This window comes from Equus przewalskii, chromosome 1 (assembly GCF_037783145.1).
Source record: "Equus przewalskii isolate Varuska chromosome 1, EquPr2, whole genome shotgun sequence".
NCBI classification, from domain to species: domain Eukaryota; kingdom Metazoa; phylum Chordata; class Mammalia; order Perissodactyla; family Equidae; genus Equus; species Equus przewalskii.
Window position 1 is genome coordinate 145,882,009 of NC_091831.1, and position 19,929 is coordinate 145,901,937.

Here is a 19,929-nt window from a genome sequence, read left to right on the forward strand (position 1 = left end):
AAGAGTAAATATTTCTAGAAACTAGAACGATTGTAGGATAAATTTGAGTGGGTCTGAGATTCTAGCAGTTCATATACTTTATTTCCCTAGGGTATATTGGCTAGGGACCTTTTGAAAATGTGTGAGGATTTTCATGTAGGTTCAATAGTCTCAACCTGTAAGGTTAGGAGACCCAAGTTTTAAGCAAGGCTCTTAAAAATATAGTCTCAGGAGCATGATTTGGCTTATTCTCAGCCCAAAGACAAACATGGAAATCAGAAGGGGTGGATTAGAAAGCCAAGATCCCAAAGACTTCATTCACAGAAAGGGCGGGAGGTGGGGAGTTGCCCTAATGCAGGGCTTTTGCAAGCATTCAGATGTACTTGAGTCCCTTTGCAGAAGGGCTGTTGTTGCATATCTGTCATGCTAAAGTCCCTTCCAATTCCAACTGCTGTCTCTGACTTCTTCATAGGCAACCCCGTGAAAACCCTTTCCAGAATCTGAAGGTACTCTTGGTATCAGACCAACAGCAGAACTTCTTGGAGCTCTGGTCTGAGATCCTCATGACTGGGGGGGCAGCCTCCGTGAAGCAGCACCATTCAAGTGCCCATAACAAAGGTACCTGGAAAGTGTGTGTGTTGTTATTGTTCCAACGATGTCCTTGGACCCATAGCTGTTAGGCCTTGTGGTCTCTCTCAGTCCTGATAGGTTGAACTTATCCATGTTTCGAAGAGAAAAAAAGTACCAACTGCAAGAGGTGAGCCAACATGAGTACAACACTGGGCTATTTATGCTTCTCCTGGTGTCCAGTGGTATATATGCTAAACATTTCTACAAAGTCAGCATATAGTGATTATAACTTGGTTGTGATTAGTAGCGTGTTTTTCACATAAAGGGCTTTAGATTGGGCAGAGTGGGATGTACTGGCTAGAAGGCACATCTGTCTTTTTAATGGAGGGCTAAAGTGAGTCTCCTTTCCTCGTTCACCTTCCCCTACTTCCTGCAGATATTGCTTTAGGGGTATTTGATGTGGTGGTGACGGACCCCTCATGCCCAGCCTCGGTGCTGAAGTGTGCTGAAGCATTGCAGCTGCCTGTGGTGTCACAAGAGTGGGTGATCCAGTGCCTCATTGTTGGGGAGAGAATTGGATTCAAGCAGCATCCAAAATATAAACACGATTATGTTTCTCACTAAGGATACTTGGTCTTACTGGTTTTATTCCCTGCTGTTGTGGAGATTGTGTTTTAACCAGGTTTTAAATGTGTCTTGTGTGTAACTGGATTCCTTGCATGGATCTTGTATATAGTTTTATTTGCTGGACTTTTATGATAAAATAAACATTGAATCTCTTTGGTTGTAGTAATTGGGATTTCTTCCTCCCTTTCTTTGAGCTTAACCTCAGAATAAATAGCAAGACAAACATATTACCTTTTCTGTAGTTTTCAATAGGCTTGTTCATTATAGGAGGACAGCTAGCCAAGGAAAATGACAAGGAGTGAATTTTAAAGTTTTCTGTGGCATCACTGTCAAAAGGTTATTCTGCGTTGTCTAAAATTCAGTACTTCCACAATCCTGATTTTACTGTAGGCCCAGATTAATAGTTGTGCCAAAAGTTGAGTGGAATTAGGCATAGCTCTAAGTTTCTTGGCAATTAAAAAAAACTCTTTAGAGTTGAGCTCACTAACATCTGACCTGTGGGTACTCTAGTCTCAGAGCTAAAAGGGAGAAGGAACAGTTGCTGTGAATGGTCCATGACTGTAAGCTTGATGATAAACACAGTGATAACACCTGGAAATGTTAGAAGATCTACCAGCTGCCCCAAATTTTATAACTATTATTGTTGTCACCGTTGTTGGAAGCTATTCCTTCCCTTCCCCTAACATCATGCCTCTTGATGTCCTCGCATTCTCTAAAGCAGTGGTTAAAATTTTATTCTGCCAAATAGTTAATATTTTAGGCCTTGTGGGCCATTTGGTATGTCAAAACTACTCACCTCTGCCATGATAGCATGAAACCAACCACAGACAATAGTGTGTGGCTACATTCCAATAAAACTTTATTTACAAAAACAGGTGGCGGGCTGTAGTTTGCTAACCTCTGCTCCAGAGGCAGCAGTGGAAGGGGTCATCTATAGCTGACAACTGCAGGGAATTAGGGTATGTATTATGTGGGAGAAGATGTAGAGATGAGGACCAGAATGCTGCATTCTTTTTCAGTTTGGAGGGAGTTTTTCCATGAGTATTGATTTTGGTTCACACTGATAGGAACATTAATGATCACCAGTGATGGTTGGGCTGGATTAGGAGAACCTCAACTCCTGTGGTTCTTCCCAGATGGGATAATTAGACCTGCAATTTTTTAAGGACCTTTTTTCTTTGTAAAGGGGAAGAAGACTTTAAATACATTGTCAATAGCTAGAATTACCCTTTTACCAATCTGAAATAATTAATTGGAAGTTATTGGTAAAATTCTTTAGATTTGGTTTTGAAGATCCCTAAGGATGGAAGACTCTCAATTTCAATTTTCTGAAGGAGGAAAGGTCTGTGGGGTGAGGGGAAGCCTAGCTTACCTGGTGCCTTTTTTGCTTAGTGGTAACATCCAGCAGTGGACCTATTTATAAATATAATTCCCTTTTCACATGAGCCATGAAATATTTAACTTTCTGATCTGTATTACTTACTGCCCTGTCTCTTGCTGCTTGCCTAGCCACACAGTAGGTGCTCAGTAAATGAACATCTCCGACAAGTGTTCTCAGTGTAACGGATTTTGCATGGTCAGCAGAGGGAGAGCTGATGCCACATGTCCTCCTTGGTGGACAAGTTAAGAGCCCCCCCTAAGGTGGGCAGGCCCTTCCACATGGGAACAAGGGGCAGGATTTGTACCCACGGATGTTCAGTAATTGCTTCTAGGAGAAAAGGCAGAGCCCTCTCAGTAGGCTGCAGACATTGGTGAGGGGCTAGAGAACGGGTGTTTGTTTTGAATCTTCTGTTACAGACTTGGGAATGCAGTAGGATTGACTGTTATTTCAGTTTGTGAGCCAGAAATTTTCACATCCCGAAACTACAAAAGAAAAAAAGAACCTCATCAAATATCATCCTTTCCTAAGATTTTCTTCAAAGAATTATGAATCAGGGCAACCTGTGATCTAGGTAGTGTCATCTTAAAAGGCAAAGTTTCTTTAATCCACTTGAGGACATTTCAGCGAGAGAAGAACAATAAAGTGCTTTTTTGAATGGGGCAAACCTGGGAGAAGCAACTAGCACTGAATCTCACTATTAGATTTAAAAAAACGTGTAGAGTTAGAAGGGGCGGTCCCCTCCTTTCACAGACACGGTGGCTGGGGCCTGGTGAGGCAGGATGCCTTTGGCTGCATAGCTAATGTCAGAACTGGGAACTGAAGCCACGCTGCCTCTCAGCGCAGCAATACACAACCTAGCCAAGAACTTGCAAGCTATCTCAGCATCAGGAGCTTTAGTATTTCACTATGATGATGACTTTTACTGGGAAATCATCTTCACTGAAATTATTAAAGATGATCAGATACAGTTCTTTATCTCTCTGAGCCTTAATTTCCTTGTTTATAAAATGAGGCTATTTGGACTAGATGATGGCTAAAGTCTCCTTCCAGTTCTGGAATTCTACAATTCATTAAAAAGCCACACACACAAAGAATCCACTGAGGTCCCCAAGTGTTGTTCCTACCTGCCCAGAGTTCCGCCAGCCTGGGTGTAGTATTTGTTATAATCCAGTCGTAATAGCAGTTGAGCCAAATCCGAGTTGATCTGATGATTCCGCACACTGGAGAGAATCTTGAATAGGAGCGAAGACTGGCGGCTAAAGCCCTGCAGAGAGAAGGACTCAAGCTGTCATTCCTCTTAGACTCACCAGCTACCCATGTGGAGTGAAGGGGCAGGGAGCATTCCTTGGAAAAGCTTTGCTCAAAACTTCTAGAGCACCAACTGGCCTTCTCACATTCCCATTTCTGTTAGCTCCTAAAATTACTTCCTATAGTGAGTCCACAGAATGCATGGCTTCCTATGAAAGTACTCTCTAATTCTCAGTAGGGATCTGGCAGCTGGTTTCAAATTAATGTATTCTGTCATGTACCAGGCTTGGGGAGAGCCAGTGTGTTTTTGTTACAGGCAGATAATTATAATCTCAGTGAAATATAGGGTTAGTTCAAGGAAGTGAGGAGAAAGTGGGCTGAATAAACTATTCAAGGCTGAACCGTTTTTGAACACTGAGGCAGCACATAATTATCTGCTTCAAAATCAACTGATACCAATATTTTTATCTTTGTATTGTTATTTCTGTGTGTATGTATTGGGGAAATGTTTTATTGACTCAGAGGGAAAGATCATGATTCCCCACTGACAAAACCACCTCTATCCTTTGGACAAGGCTGCATACTTCCAATGGCCAGGCAGACTCACCTTCACCAGGATGCTCAGCTGGGCGGCCCCACGCTCGTCCAGTGGGCCCAGGTTCTGACTGACCAGTGAGCAAAAGCTGTGACAGAGATCTAGGATTTCGTTCAGGCAGTGAAACACCTACCCAGGAAACAGAGTTGGCATTAGGAAAAGAAGGAAGATACATCTGTGACATTAAAGATTTGGGAAAATAATCTAAGAATGAACTTATTCCCATTCTCCCACATCTGACCTCAGGAGAGACAACGCCACATGCAAGTCCTACCAGCCCTTCAACATGTAACATGTGTAAAACTTCCCTTCCAGGCAAAAATGCTATCCACTCTCCTACTCACCCCGCCACAAAACCTCCACTCAAGCCACATTACACTAGTCACTGAGTGGACTCCTGCCTCGAGCTTTGTTCTCAGTGTTGTTTCCTGTGCACAGGATACTCTCCTCTTTAATGCCAGTTCAAGTCCCACTCTCTCAGGGGAGCGCTCCCTTCCCTACAATAACCTTTAGTGACCCCCCGATCTCTTGCCTGTATATTATCTGTATTGTTCATGTGGCATTTGTTCAGGTCAGCTGTGTTGTTACAGATCTGTGTATGTATGTATGTCTTGTTTCTCCAACTAGATTGTGAGCTCCTTAAGGGCAGAGCCATGACTTATACCTCTTTGTATCCCCAGTGCCTTGCACATAGTAAGCACTCAATAAATATTTACTGATGACCATTTGCTCTGATATTCTGCTTTTCCCCAAGGATGCACTCATGCCACACAAGGAGTCTACCTGTCACAATGGTTCTTGGTTATTTTCAGTTCACAGAACCCTTTGGAGTAGCATCTATATAACTCACTCTCCCAAATACCCGAACAAAAGAGAAGTCTGTAGTGCTTGTGGTATGGCACAACTGAGGAATAATAATGAGCTGTCATCAGAGATAAAGTGTAACTGTTATACTAGAAACTATAGGGGCCGGCCCCGCAGCCGAGTGGTTAAGTTTGTGCATTCCACTTTGGCAGCCCAGGGTTTTGCTAGTTTGGATCCTGGGTATGGACCTAGCACTGCTCATCAAGCCATGCTGAGGTGGCGTCCCACACAGCAGAGCCAGAAGGACCTACAACTAGAATATACAACTACGTACTGGGGGGCTTTGGGGAGAAGGGAGAAAAAAAAAAAGGTTGGCAACAGATGTTAGCTCAGGTGTCAATGTTTAAAAGAAAAAAAAAAAACTATAAGGGATCACTTCAATTTTCCTGGCTTTTATTCTGGAATTAGAACCAATTTGGGAGCTTTGGAAAATACTGGTGCCTGGATCCCACTTCAGGGATTCTCATTTACGTCTTCTGGGTCCTAGATGTTTTACAGCTCCCAGATGGTTCCGATGTGGAGCCAAGGTTGAGAATAACTTCCCTGAAGGAGATATATGTCCACACATGTGTACATACCTACACAGACACATACATAGAGAGAGGGAGACACTACTCCACTTGTCTGTGAAAACTTTCAAACAACTGGATGATCCTGATCCAAAAGATTTCTAAGAAAGTAAATGCTATATGCTTTTCATTGGGCTTTCTGTTCAGTCAGAAAGGTTTTCAAATTAATTCAAATCCTTCTGAGAGTTAAGCACATATTCTTTCATCTATAGTTGCTCACCACATCGTATGATATAATATTTCAGAAATTCAAAGACATTTAAGTTCCCTTTTAACATTCCCTTTTAGTTTTGCTTTGTAAGTTGTTAAAAATGTTGAAAAATGGAGGCTGACCAATTGCTTAATGATAGTCCCACATCCTGGGGACTCAAAGTGCTGAAAGGGACAGTCAGCCTAGAGGCAGTGTGAGGAAACCCCCAGCCCTACTTACAGGTTTCAACAGGATAAAGGACTGAGCCAGCAAATTGCTCAGGAAGTGGTCATGAGCCAGTCGGATGCTTTCAAAGTCTCGGGTAGAATTGATTTGATGAAGCAGCTGTGAGAACTGAGACTCCAGCACATCTACCTGATAGACAGGTAAAATTTTATTTGTGTAAAATTACAAGTAATTTTAGCACCCTGCATATTCTATGCACTCAAGGACATTAAGATGCCTGACAGGATGAAATAAAAATCCTTTGCCCCTCCTCATCTTCTTCCTATCCAAGCCACTGTAAGGGTGACCAAAGATAGCATTATGTTGCCTAGCTCTGTAGCAAGTTATCTGCCTAATTCCTAACAACCTCCAATGTCCTGGCAGACCCCCATCCCCGTGCCCCAGCCCAGTCCCCTCCGCTGACTGACTTGGTTAAGTCCTATAGGATTCCAGAAGTTAGAACCAACTATAAAATAAGAGTCAAGTCAACAATAATTAAATAATGCCTTGCTCATAAGGACCCTAACTCCTCATTCTCCTTCACCCATTTATTTCCACTTTCCTCTAAAATGCCCCAAGAAACATGCCTAGTGATACAAGTGAATTTTCTCAAACCCCAGCATTTCATCAAAGGCAGGATTACAGTCCCTCTTCAGTAATTCTTGCCAACCTCCTGGACTTCTTTTCATACCCCTTCCTTCTACTCGTCCTTTGGCACAGACCTGGAGATAGTACTGAAGATTATCCACCAAGAATGCCATGTGATTTCTTAGGCGCCACTTGACCGCATCGGTCTGGTTGGACTTGAGGTGCTTGCGCTGCATCTGGAGGGCCCAGCAGTGCTGCAGTTCAGCTTGTACCCGGCGCACACTCAGTAAGTACTTGAAAACAACGTTGTACCTAGGACAGAAACAGCAGGCTGAGAGAAAAACTTCACTCCCCAGCCCCACAACTGAGAGACCCTAGGACTTTGTGCCACCCACCCCTCCCCAAAAAGGCAGGAAAGAAATAAGAATAGCTAGAGGTGAGGACAAATAAACTCTGGTTTATTTATATGATGGGATATTACATATTCCATAAAAATTAATGATCTGTCAAAATTAATGTCAAAATTAACTAACTTCAGCTGTACATCACAACACAATTACTCCTAGCAAAATGGTTTTGAATGAAAGAGGAAAATCTCAAAAGATTACATATAGCCTGGTACCCTTTTTTATAATGCTTAAAACAACTAAATAGAAAAAAGTATACTTTTTGGGGAAAATATTTAGGTGTTATAAAACTATATATAAAAGGAGAGAAAACATGGAAGTTAGGAGAGTGGTCACTTTGGGTTGGGGGAGATGAGGGGCAGGACTGGAAGGACCACACAGGCGGATGGACATTACTGTCAGTGTTCTAGCTTTTGTGCTGGGAAGTGGTTTTATGGCGTGTATGTGTGTAAGAAGGAAGGAAGGAAGGAGGGTCTTGCATGGACCAATCATAAGAATGTGTTAGGAACCAAGGATTTTGGTTAATCTGATTCTCTGTCCTGAAGCCCAAAAAAGAGAAAATAAAATTAAGGGCTCCCCTCACTGAGATCAACGTCCCAACTAGCTCAGGGGCTCATTGCCTAATGCTGAGCCCTGGTACTGAGAAGACTCATGGGAAGAGCAGCTGACTCCTGCTGGAACAGGGTCTATTTGCCCATCCTTAGGCAGGTTTGCAGAAGACAGTCCAATTCCATTTGGCTTTAAAAATTACCTACTTCTAATGGAACATTTTGAAAATAGTACATCTTGTTAGATTCTGATCTGAACAAACCCAACCATCAAAAGACATTTTTTAGATAACTGGGGAAATGTCAGTGTGGACTGGATGTTAGATAATATGGAATTATTATTAATTTTATTGAGTGTGATAATGGCATTATAATTATGTTAAAAACATGCCTTTTTTGAATTCCATAGTGATGGAGTGAAATGGCATGTCGGGGATTTGCTTTAAAAGGCTCTAGCGAAAAAAAAGAGGGGATGAAACAAGTAACATAATGTTGATGGTTACTGAAGCTGGATAATGCGTACATAAGAGTTCATTGTAGTCCATACTTTTGTTTTTATTTGGAAATTTTCATAATAAAAAGTTTTTAAAAATACTTCTTAGCTGTATTTCAAGGGTGTTAAGAGCATGTCAGGAGAGGTCAGTGGACTGTTTGCCTGTGGGTCTCCTGGAGCTCTGGTGTTTTGAAGGCTCTCTGGACAAGGTCCATGCAACTTATTTAGGTGAGGCTATGGGCTCTGAACCTGCCACAGAATCTTCTTCCTGAACCAGCCTGTCTTTTCCAGTTTATGCCTAGCCTGTTGTACCCTAAGCTGCTCTACCCCAAAAAAGTAGAGACGGTTGTGAACAGGAACAGGGAGGAAGAGGGGTGCTTCTGTTTGTTTCCATTTTCTCCATTCCTTTAGCCTGAGCAGGACAGCTTCCCTCCTCCTGCCGGGCCAGGGGCCAGGGCCGGAACCTGTAACAGGATTTGGGAAATCCTTGAAGTGGATTTTGAGGTGGGGATGGATTTCCAAGGCCACCACCTGCCAAGTATGCTTCCCCTGCCTCCTCTCCCTAGTGCTCTAGTTCCCTCTGGTTTGGGGACATCAGCTCCTGATGGGGCCGAGCGGTGGCATTTGGCAGGCTCTCGGGATAAAGACCAAAGCTGATCCAAGAGAGTCTCTTACCACCTTGGTCCAGCTCCTTTACTCTACCACCTAGCTTGGCTGCCCCCATTGCCTCTCCCTGGGGGTGAGGAGGTGATCTTCTCCCCAGTGGCTAAAGTCCACAGCAAACACTTGGGCTTGGCAAGTCTTCCCAAGTGAATCAACAGAAAATTACAAGTTAGGGAGGAACCTTGTCAGTCTGATAGAATTATCAAGGGCCAGACTCTCAATGTGGTGGCTGAGACTGCATTTTCCAGAGGTCACAAACTGGCAGCCTATAAATTGTTATTTTGTGATTAAAAAAAACAAACTCTGATCATTTTAAGAATTTGACCCTCCTGTTCATTCCAGCATCCACCACCCCCCACTGTCTCACATCTGCAGCTTTAATGTTTTCTGCCAAGCCCCTGAAGGCATTTGAGTTTGCAACCTCTGATTTATAGACTGTTACAAACTAGTTGAGTGGCTTTTTTGCTCCCACCAATTCTATTCCTGCTAATTTCTTCCACTGGAAGTAAGGTGGGGGGCCAGCCCAGTGGCATAGAGGTTAAGTTTGTGTTCTCCACTTCGGCAGCCCGGGGTTTGCTGGTTCGGATCCCAGGCGTGGACCTACGCACTGCTTATCAAGCCATACTGTGGCAGGCAACCCACATAAAAAGTAGAGGAAGATGGGCACGGATGTTAGCTCAGGGCCAGTCTTCTTCAGCAAAAAGAGGAGGATTGGCAGCAGATGTTAGCTCAGGGCTAATCTTTCTCAAAAAAAAAAAAAAAAAGTGGAAGTAAGGTGGGTAAGATTTACTTGTGAGAAACTCAGAAATACTCACTTTTCCAGGACAGCAGGGGTAAAGAGAATGTGTAGTGGCCACTGCACTTTGTAGGAGAGACCTAGGGCCGCCCAGCCAGATGCAGGGGCTTCCCGGGGAGAAGTTTCCCGAGAAGGCCCTTCTCTTGCCTGAGTAGCATCTGTAAGAGAAGAAATGATTTTGCTAATCTAGAACCAGAGCTTCAACAAGGTGAATAACATTGATGCAGTGAGTGCTCACTCGAGCCTGCAGTGTCAGAAGCATAAAGGGGATACGAGACGGGTTTGCAGAAGGCAAGGAAACTTCTCTGTGAGGCTATTTTAGGAGGTCTTTTAGAGATCCTTTTTTCAGCCTTAAAATCTTGTGGCTGGAAATGAACAGAGATCATTCCAGCAGGATGATGAAAGAAAAACAAAAACTGAGACCTGGGCATCTCACTTGGCCTCTTTAGACTTCCCTTTTCTCCCATTATAAAATTAGGGCACTTGCCTAGGTGACTTCTAAGGTCCAAAATGATATGGTTTCTGTGGAGGTGGATGGAAGAACAGATGATGACCAGCAGGAGCAGAAAGGTAGAAGAAAGAATGGCAAACCTTTATGCTCCTTTCCATGATACTCAATTGTCAAGTGCAACAGAGGGAGAAGGTTGTCATCGTCTAGCAGCACTTTGTGTGCTGACTGCTGGAAGGCCACATTCACATCTGCAAGAAAGAACACACGGGCTGACAAGAACGCTTGGCTACATAACAAACCTAGGCTCCTCTGGCTTTCTACTTCTCCCCCAGCCTGCCTAACACTAACAGCAGGGCGCAGTAGATATCGGTTGCTTTCACCTGACTAGCATGCATTCCTCCTCCTCTTGCTGGTAACAGCACCCTGATTTTTCTTGGAGAATTACCCCTGCCCAGTACAATCCGTCTGGTTCCAGTGGGATTGACAGTGTCTGATCCTAGGCGTAGGCAAGTGACCAAGGCATGATCAAGTGTAATGTAATACTTTTGCTCGTTAGACTATTTTGTTTAGGGATATGAACATGACATGACCCAAGCCAGCCCAATCCAGAGGCTCATTTCAGACTCTGAAAGAGTGAAGCTCTTTTTTTCATGATAAACAGGGACCTAGTAAGATGTGAGCTTGGTTGGAGGCCATCTTACTACTGTATGGAGCAGGCCTGTCAGAGAAGAAAGGCAGAGGTGAAAGACGGAATGACACCAAGTCCTGAAGGCGTCACGGGAGCCACTGGATCACACTTTGCCTAAAGCTATCATACCTCTGACCTTTTTTCAGTAATGAGAATCAATAAATTCTTTTTTTTTCTTTAAGTGAGTTTGAATTGGATTTTCTGATGTGTGCAACCAAAAAAGTCCCATGTAAGTACAGTGGACATCTATTGTTTTATAAAGCTAGAAAAACAGTAACCTTTTCCCCCCGCCCACCACATTCTCTTTTTTTTTTGACTCTGATCCTTACCTGACTCTACTTATGTAGTTTGGATGGGAATGGTCATCAGCTGGTTAAGGGTGAACACTTTATTGAAGCAGGCATATCTAAGTGTCTGACCTCTTTGATCTATGCCAATATGTGATCTGGGTTGGGCTAATCAAAACCCATCCTCTAGAATTCTTCAACTTACTACCAGAGAGACTGGGTTTGGCTCCTCCAGTAGACACTGTGAGGCATGTTCCTGGGAGCTGTTGGTGGCCATGAGACCAGATGGGACTGTAAAGCCATCAAAGAGCCCATCATTCACAACCTAAAGAATTCTAATACAGTAAGTGGCAACTGGCAGTAAGTCCCATATATGGCTGTAATCTGATGAGATAAAATACCTTGTTTGAAGGCTTATACCAACTCTTCCAGGAAGGGTCACAAACCAAGATGGTGCTCCTAACGACCTCAGCATGAAGCCTACCTGAAAGGGCCTTCCATCTTTGGAAACACTGCTCTGTAACTCACCAGGCTGCTCCTCTATGGAACTGGCCTAAATGGCTCAAAAGCAGCCAAGAAATATCCTACAACTTCAGTAAGCTGGGAATTCGCAGGCCCACCAGGCAATTACCATGTTCGGTTACTGCAGTGGGTGGTGTTTTTAACATGTGTTGAGCTGTGTCAATGAAGGCCTGAAACAGTTCTCCACGTCCCAGAAGGTAAAAGTCTTTAATGATCTGCGGAGAAAATTTCAATTTACAATTCAGTAATCCAGCAGGCCCAGAAGCTCCTCACTATCTATAGCTAAGAGAATTTTACATATAATTTCCATTCTCATCAGTTTGAGCCCAACCCTTAAAAGGATATAGGCTTCTGGCATTTCAAAAGGGCATATTTAGCAGTTCCTCGTGGCAAGATAAATGGTGTGTCTTGGGATCATTTATTCAATGAAAACACAATTATATTATGCCAGAATAAAGTAGACACCCAAAGCTTTGTACCATAGTAGAGTTGTAGCATTAGGTAGTTTGCCCACTTGGGTGAGGACATATGAGGCCACTCCGGAAGTCTGGGTATAGGCAACCAGTGCTCTCAGGAGAGACTAAAGAATGAAGTCATTGCCTACCAGCATCATTTTAAGAGTTAAAAGAACAGCTAAGCTATTACCTTCAGTTGACCCAGTAAATCTGACTCTTCTACCATCAGCTTCCAGAGATGCTGTGAGAAGAACCAACAAAACAGTGACAAAATTTCATTACAATGAAAACTGTAAAGAATGATTCTGCACAAATCCAGCAATGTATTGAAAAAAGAATATATACCACGACTAAGTTGGGTTAATCCAAGGAATGAAAGAATAGTTTAACAGTGAAAAAAATATATGAGATAGAAATGTTCTGGAATTATATAGTGGTGATGGTTGCACAATATTGTGACTATACCAAAAACCAATGAATTGTACACTATTTTAAATGGCTCAAATGATGAATTTTGTTATGTGAATTTTATCTCAGTAAAAAAATAAAATTTTAAATATGAATGTAATTTACTACATTAAAGATTAAAAGAGAAAAACCATATGATCACCTCAACAGATGCAGAAAAAGCATTTGATAAAACTCAATATCCATTCAAGATTTTAAAAAAGAAAGTGAGCAAATAAGCAATAGAAGGAAACTTCTTTATTCTGATAAAAGGGTATATATAAAAAACTCACAGCAAACACCCTATTTAATGGTGAAACATTAGAAGAAATACCTTTAAAGTCATTCATCATTGTACTAAAGACTTTGCCAGTGCAATAAGAAAAAATCTTTAAAATTATATACGGCAGTCCCCCCTTATCCACAGGGATGTGTTCCAAGATCCCATTGGATGCCTGAAGCCACAGATAGTACTGAACCCCATATGTATTACGTTTTTTAAAATTTATAAATTAGGCATGGTAAGAGATTAACAACAATAATAATAAAATAGAACAATTATAACAATATACCATAATAAAAGTTACTGTAGATCTTAGCATATGATTTTCTTCTTTCCTTATTAAGTCAAGAACTTTCACCTTTTCACTTAAAGCAAGTACTTTATAGCTTCTCTTTGGCATATCTGAATTGCCACCATCACTATACTCTTGCACTTTGGGGTCATTATTAAGTAAAATAAGGATTACTTGAACACAAACACTGTGATACCATGACAATTGATCTGATAACCGAGATGGCTACTAAGTGACTAATGGGTGGGTAACATATACGGTGTGAACACACTAGACAAAGGGATGATTGATGTCCCGGGCCAGATGGAGTGGGACCACAAGATTTCAGGACACTACTCGGATCAGCATGCAATTTAAAACCTATGAATTATTTCTGGAATTTTCCATTTAGAAATTTCAGACCACAGTTGACCAAGGGTAACTAAAGCCATGGAAAGTGAAACTGCAGATAAGAGGGGACTACTGTGTGTGTGTATATATAACTGGAAAGGAAGAAACTGTTATTCTTTTTTTTTGGTGTAAAAGAGTGACTCTGAGCTAACATCTGTTGTCAGTCTTCCTCTTTTTGCTTCTCGAAGATTGTTGCTAACATCTGTGCCAATCTTCCTCTATTTTGTATGTGGGACACTGCCACAGCATGGCTTAATGAGTGGTGTATAGGTCTGTGCCCAGGATCTGAAACTGTGAACCCCGGGCTGCTGAAGTGGAGCATGCAAACCTAAGCACTACACCACCAAGCTGGCCCCAAGAAACTGTTATTCTTAAGAGATGATATCACTATCTGCATAGAAAGTCCAAGAGAACTGACATACAGATTATTAGAACTAGTATGAGAATTCAGCAAGATTGATGATTAATACATAAAAATCAACTACATAACCATTACCAGCATCAAAGGTAAAATCCTGACTAGGATTTGCCTGGTGATCAACCTTGGTTCAGGGTGCCTGAATTCTCCACCCTGGAGCTCATCCCCTCTCTCTCTTACTGGAACTGACATGGATTAGGAACTGGCCTTTGGTCCTTTTCCAATACACAGTACTAGGCAAAGTAGCTGACATCTTTAGGGGAATATAACCTCATAAGTCAAAATAATTAGATACATGAAGAGTAAAAGAAACACAACCTCTGAAGCAGAAGTCTTAGAACAGACTGAGTGGATAGTATAGTGTGCTGCCCAGATCTCCCCTGTAAGAATGAGGTACTCATTACCCCAGCTACTGGGAGTATTGGCTGTTGTCGGCATTCTAGGAATTGCCCTTGGTCAAGGGAGCTTCCTTACCGATGGTTCCACTCCCTAAGTGAGGGGAGCCCACATCGAATTCTGATAGATGCAGAGGTACAATGGCCTAGCTCTCTAACCTCAACTGGAACATCTCTGAAGGGCCATCCTAGCTTTCGAGCTCTGCACAGAAGTGGCCAAGGCTTCTGCTGCAATTGCATCACAGTTCACCTTCTCTCTCTGCTCATTTCTACTTCTCTCACTTCTTGCAACCAAATCTCAGCTCAGAATCTGTTTCCTGGGAAATCTGACCTATGCTGCAGACCAAGAATTTAAAATAGTCTTGATAAATATGCTTACAGAGGTGAGGATAATAGCAATATAAATATACAAAAAGAAATCATAAAAAAGAACCAAGTTGCTGGAACAATTGGATATCCACGTGTAAAAAATTAAAACTTGATCTACACTTTGCACCACATACAAAAATTAACTCAAAATGATCATAAACCTAAATGTAAAGCTGAAAACAATAAATTTTCTAGAAGAAAACAGAGGAAATAATCTTTGTGACCTTGGATTAAGCAAAGTTTAGACACAGCACTAAAGACATGATCCATAAAAGAAAAAAAATTGATAAACTGGACTTAATCAAAATTAACAACTTCTGTTCTTTGAAAAATACTGTTAAGAGAATGAGAAGACAAGTCATAGACTAGGAGAAAATATTTGTAAATCACATATCTGATAAAGGATTTATATCCAGAATACATAAAGAACTCTAAAAATACAACAGTAAGAAAACAAAAACAATAAAAAAATCAATAAGAGATTTGAACAGACACTTCATCAAAGACAATAAGCATATGGCAAATAAGCATATGAAAAAACGTTCAACAGCATTAGTCATTAGGGGAATGCAAATTAAAACTACAATGAGGGAATAATCCAAATGTCTATCAACAGAGAATGGATAAACACATTGGTATGAACAATGGGATACTACTCAGCAATGAAAAGGAATACACTATTGATAAATGCAACATGGATTAATCTCAAAATAATCATGCTGATTAAAGAATACCTAGGAATAAATTTAACCAAGAAAGTGAAAGATCTGTACAATGAAAATTACAAGAGTTTGTTAAAAGAAATTGAAGAAGAAACAAACAAATGGAAAGACATGCTGTATTCATGGATCAGAAGGATTAATATCGTTAAAATGCCCACACTACCAAAAGCCATCTATAGATTTAAGGCAATCCTTATCTAACTTCAAACAGCATTCTTCACACAAATAAAAAAACAGTCCTAAAATTTGTGTGGAACCACAAGAGACACCAAATAGCCAAAGCAATCCTGAGAAAGAAGAGCAAAGCCAGAGGACAAATCACACTTATGGATTTTAAACTACACTACAAAGCTATACTAATTAACACAGCATGGTACAGGCATAAAAATAGACACACAGACCAATAGAAATGAATAGAGAGCCCAGAAATAAAACTCACATATACAGTTAAGTAATATTTGACAAGGGAGCCAAGAACACCCCATGGGGAAAGGAGAGTTTCTTCAATAAATGGTGTTGGGAAAACTGAAAAAAAACATGCAGAACAATGAAATAGGACCCTATGTCACACGACTCGAAAAACTAACTCAAAATGGATTAGACTTAAACATATGACCTGAAACCTAAGACTCCTAGAAGAAAACATAGGGAAGAAGCTTCTCAACACTGGTCTTGGCAATTATTTTTTGGATATGACACCAAAAGCATAAACAAATAAAGCAAAAATAAACAACAAAAGCAAGTTGGACTACCTCAAACTAAAAAGCTTCTGCACAGCAAAAGAAACAATGAAAAAAAATGAAAAGGCAACCTCAGAATGGGAGAAAACATTTGCAAACCATATATCAGATAAGGGGTTAATATCCAAAATATATAAAGCACTCACACAACTCAATAACAACAACAACAAAACAATCCGATTAAATGGGCAGAAGAGGGGCTGGCTCCGTGGCTGAGTGGTTAAGTTCGCGCGCTCCGCTGTGGCGGCCCAGGGTTTGGATCCTGGGCGCGGACATGGCACTGCTTGTCAGGCCACGTTGAGGTGGTGTCCCACATCCCACAACTGGAAGGACCTGCAACTAAGATATATAACTGTGTACAGGGCGGGTTTGGGGAGATAAAGCAGGAAAAAAAAATAAAAATAAAAATAAATGGGCAGAGGAACTAAACAGACATGTTTCCAAAGACGACGTCCAAATGGCTAACAGGTACATGTAAAGATGCTCAAAATCACTCATCATCAGGGAAATGCAAATCAAAACCACAATGAAATATCACCTCAAGACCCATCAGAATGGCTATTATTGAAAAGACAAGAGATAAGTGTTGGCAAAGATTTGGAGAAAAGAGAACCCATGTGCACTGTTGGTGGGAATGTAAATTGGTACAGCCACTATGGAAAACAACATGGAGGTTCCTCAAAAAATTAAAAATAGAGCTATCATATGATCAAGCAATTCCACTTCTGGGTATATACCCAAAGGAAATAAAAATAGGTAATCAGAGAGATATATATTCTCCTATGCAGCATTATTCACAATATCCAAGATATGCAAACAACCTAAGTGCCCGTCAATGGATGAATGGATAAAGAAGATTTGGTATATACAATGAAATTTTTAGCCATGAGAGAGAAGGAAATCCTGCCATTTGTAACAACATGGATGGACCTTGGGGACATTATGCTACGTGAGATAAGTCAGACAGAGAAAGACAAGTAGTATATGATATCATTTATTATGTGGAATCTAAAAAAGCCAAACTTATAAAAACAGGGAGTAAAATGGTGAGAGATGATGGTTAATGGTACAAACTTGCAACTAGTAGATAAGGAAGCCCTGGGGACCTGATGCACAGTATAGTGAATATAGACAACAATATTGTATTATAATCATCACACTTGCTAAGAGACTAGACTGTAATTATTCCCACCACACAAAAGAAATGATAATTATGTGATGTAACAGAGGTACAATGGTAATCATATTACAATATATAAATGTATCAAATCAACATTTAATGTACACTTTTTAAATTTAGATGATGTTATATGACAAATATATTTCAATAAAAAATAAATTAAAACACATGTATTAATAGAAAAAGAAAAAATGAAAACACATGTAATAAAGATGTTTTTAAAAACTGCATGTGCAGGATACTTTGAGAAGAGTGTTATTCAGGGAATGGATGTGAGAGGTCCTCTGTCATGTCACAAGTGCATGACACTTGTACTACACTTGTAATAACAATGTTTGTAAAAGTGGTACCTGCTTGCTACAAAGCGAAGAGTATTTTTTAAGTGAAGGGATGTGTTTACCATTCTGTAAGACATTTAGAGAAATGTTTAAAAAAAAACATGTATTAATGATGGTTATGAGTGTTCTGTGCAAGCTAAACAATAAAGGAATAAACTATTGATACATCTGACATGGATTAATCTCAAAATAATTATGCTGAGTAAAAGAAGCCTGACCCACATCCTCCCAAAAAAGAGTACATAATGTATGATCCCATTTATATAAAATCCAGAAACTGCAAACTAATCTATAGTGACAGAAAGCAGAGCGGTGGTTGCTTGTGGACAGGGAGGGTAAGAATGGGGAGATAAAAGCCCATAGAAAAGCTGAAAATGAAGGATGAAAGAAGATATGTCAGGTAAATATGACCCAAAGAAAGCTGGTTCATGGTCTTAATAATTTAAAAAAAAGGATTTAATTAAAAAGTACATAAACATATAAAAACATATATCATTAGTGATAAAGAGAAAATTATGTATACATAAAAGGAAAAAAAGAATATATATTCATTATAAATATGCACATGTCTAACATATAACCTGAAAGTGACGAATTAGAACATGCACAGAACTCCAGACTCAACACAGAATATACATCCTCTGGGCAGATGTGGAACAATTAAAAACAAAATAAAGACCCTACATTAGTCCATAAAGGAAGTCTCAATAACTTCCAAAGGACCATTATACAGACATGTTCTCCAACTATACTGCGATAAAATTAAAACTTAATTCCTTGGGTTAAAAAGAAAATCATAAAGAAAATTAAGAATTCTTTAAAACAGAATGATAATGAAGACGACACATGACGAAACTTGTGGGATAGAGTCAAAGCAATATGTAAAGTTTTATACATATTTCTTAGGAAACAATGGTTGAAAATAGAAGAGTCAACTTTTCAGCCTACGAAACTAGAAAAGAGTCACAGAGAAAACTCAAAGAAACAAGAAGGAAGAAAAATAGTAAAGGTAAAGGCAGATATCAATGAAATAGAGAAAAAATACAGAAGATTAATAAAAACAAAAGCTGGTTCTTTGAAAAGATTAATAAGACTAAACAATAAAAAAGATTAAAATAAATAAAATACAGAATGAAACACAGTGCCAGACAAGCAGAGATTTTTAAAAAATTAAATCTAGATGAAATGGATGCCAAAGCTGGTACAAGAAGTAATAAACGTCTTGAATAGATTAATACGGTTTCAACATGTTGACTTGGTGAAGATTTCCCCTCCTAAAAAAAACCTAGCTTAGATAATTTTTATAGTAAATTCAATCTAACTTTCAGCAACAATTCCTGTCTTAGATTAATTGTTCTAAAAAACAGAATAAGTTATCAAGTTATCACACACCTGTGAGCCAAATTTTATTAGAAGCCATAGAACATATGCCCATTTGAAAAATTACTGGTCACAATTTAAGTTGGATGAAGCACAGTTGACTAAGAACCCGAAGCAGGAGGCAGAAGACCTGGTTCTGAACGCACCTTCTTTACTTACTGTGCAACAACAGACAAGGCAGCTTTCTATTTTCTTTCATTTATAGGAATGGAAAAATAATACTTGTTCTGCCTTCCTCATAAGATTATCATATCCATGAATGAAAGAATAAGTAATAAATTCACTCTAAAATGCAAGGCGCTAAATTTAGTTAGAGTTAGTTGATTCCTTGGAGTTACTGCCAACTATGTAGACAGACTCAAAATGCTGACTGTCTGAAATGAAACTAAGACCTCCCTTTATTCAACTAACTAATTAACTAACCAGCTAACTAGCAAACTCCTGTCAGGTGTGAGAAGGCGAAGGCAGTTCTGTCTCTATTACTAACAACATAATGCTTTTATTTTCTACTTCTTGCCCTGCAGCTCTCTGAAACAATTCCCTCCAAGCTAAGTTCTAACCCCATCAGGAAGAAACAAAAGTCAAGCACTCAGTTTCTGGGGAACCAGTCTATTTTCTTTCTAATAAAATATACTATGACAGACAAACCTCAGCCACAGTACTGCGAATGCGATCCACCACCTGCTCAAAATCCACCAGGCTGAAGAGCGGCTGCTGCTTGAGACGATGCAGCTCTGCAGCAAACGTGTCCTCCTGGTTTTTCAGGATGGATCCTGCAGAAAGGAAGGCACTGTCAGAGGAAGACAGAGAGCAAGCAGGACAGGCGAGG

General features: G+C 40.3%; 2 protein-coding genes across 5 annotated transcripts in view; one reads left to right on the plus strand and one right to left on the minus strand.

Annotated features, from left to right (window-relative positions):
• Positions 1-5,125, plus strand: part of TP53BP1 (tumor protein p53 binding protein 1) — a 91,595-nt gene extending 86,470 nt beyond the window's left edge. For all 4 annotated transcript variants that reach the window (XM_008528509.2, XM_008528513.2, XM_008528510.2 and 1 more), the window contains 2 exons: positions 452-597; positions 986-5,125. In XM_008528509.2, coding sequence (XP_008526731.1) covers positions 452-597; positions 986-1,173 — 334 coding nt within the window. In that variant the 3' untranslated portion in view covers positions 1,174-5,125. The remainder of the gene's footprint in view (positions 1-451; positions 598-985) is intronic.
• TUBGCP4 (tubulin gamma complex component 4) overlaps positions 2,013-19,929 on the minus strand; it is a 34,988-nt gene continuing 17,071 nt past the window's right edge. Inside the window, exons 9-18 of the mRNA XM_008528528.2 lie at positions 19,749-19,873; positions 12,337-12,387; positions 11,801-11,906; positions 10,335-10,442; positions 9,763-9,901; positions 6,971-7,148; positions 6,264-6,398; positions 4,413-4,529; positions 3,682-3,821; positions 2,013-3,039 (exon numbers count right to left, since the gene is read on the minus strand). Coding sequence (XP_008526750.1) covers positions 3,027-3,039; positions 3,682-3,821; positions 4,413-4,529; positions 6,264-6,398; positions 6,971-7,148; positions 9,763-9,901; positions 10,335-10,442; positions 11,801-11,906; positions 12,337-12,387; positions 19,749-19,873 — 1,112 coding nt within the window. The 3' untranslated portion in view covers positions 2,013-3,026. The remainder of the gene's footprint in view (positions 3,040-3,681; positions 3,822-4,412; positions 4,530-6,263; positions 6,399-6,970; positions 7,149-9,762; positions 9,902-10,334; positions 10,443-11,800; positions 11,907-12,336; positions 12,388-19,748; positions 19,874-19,929) is intronic.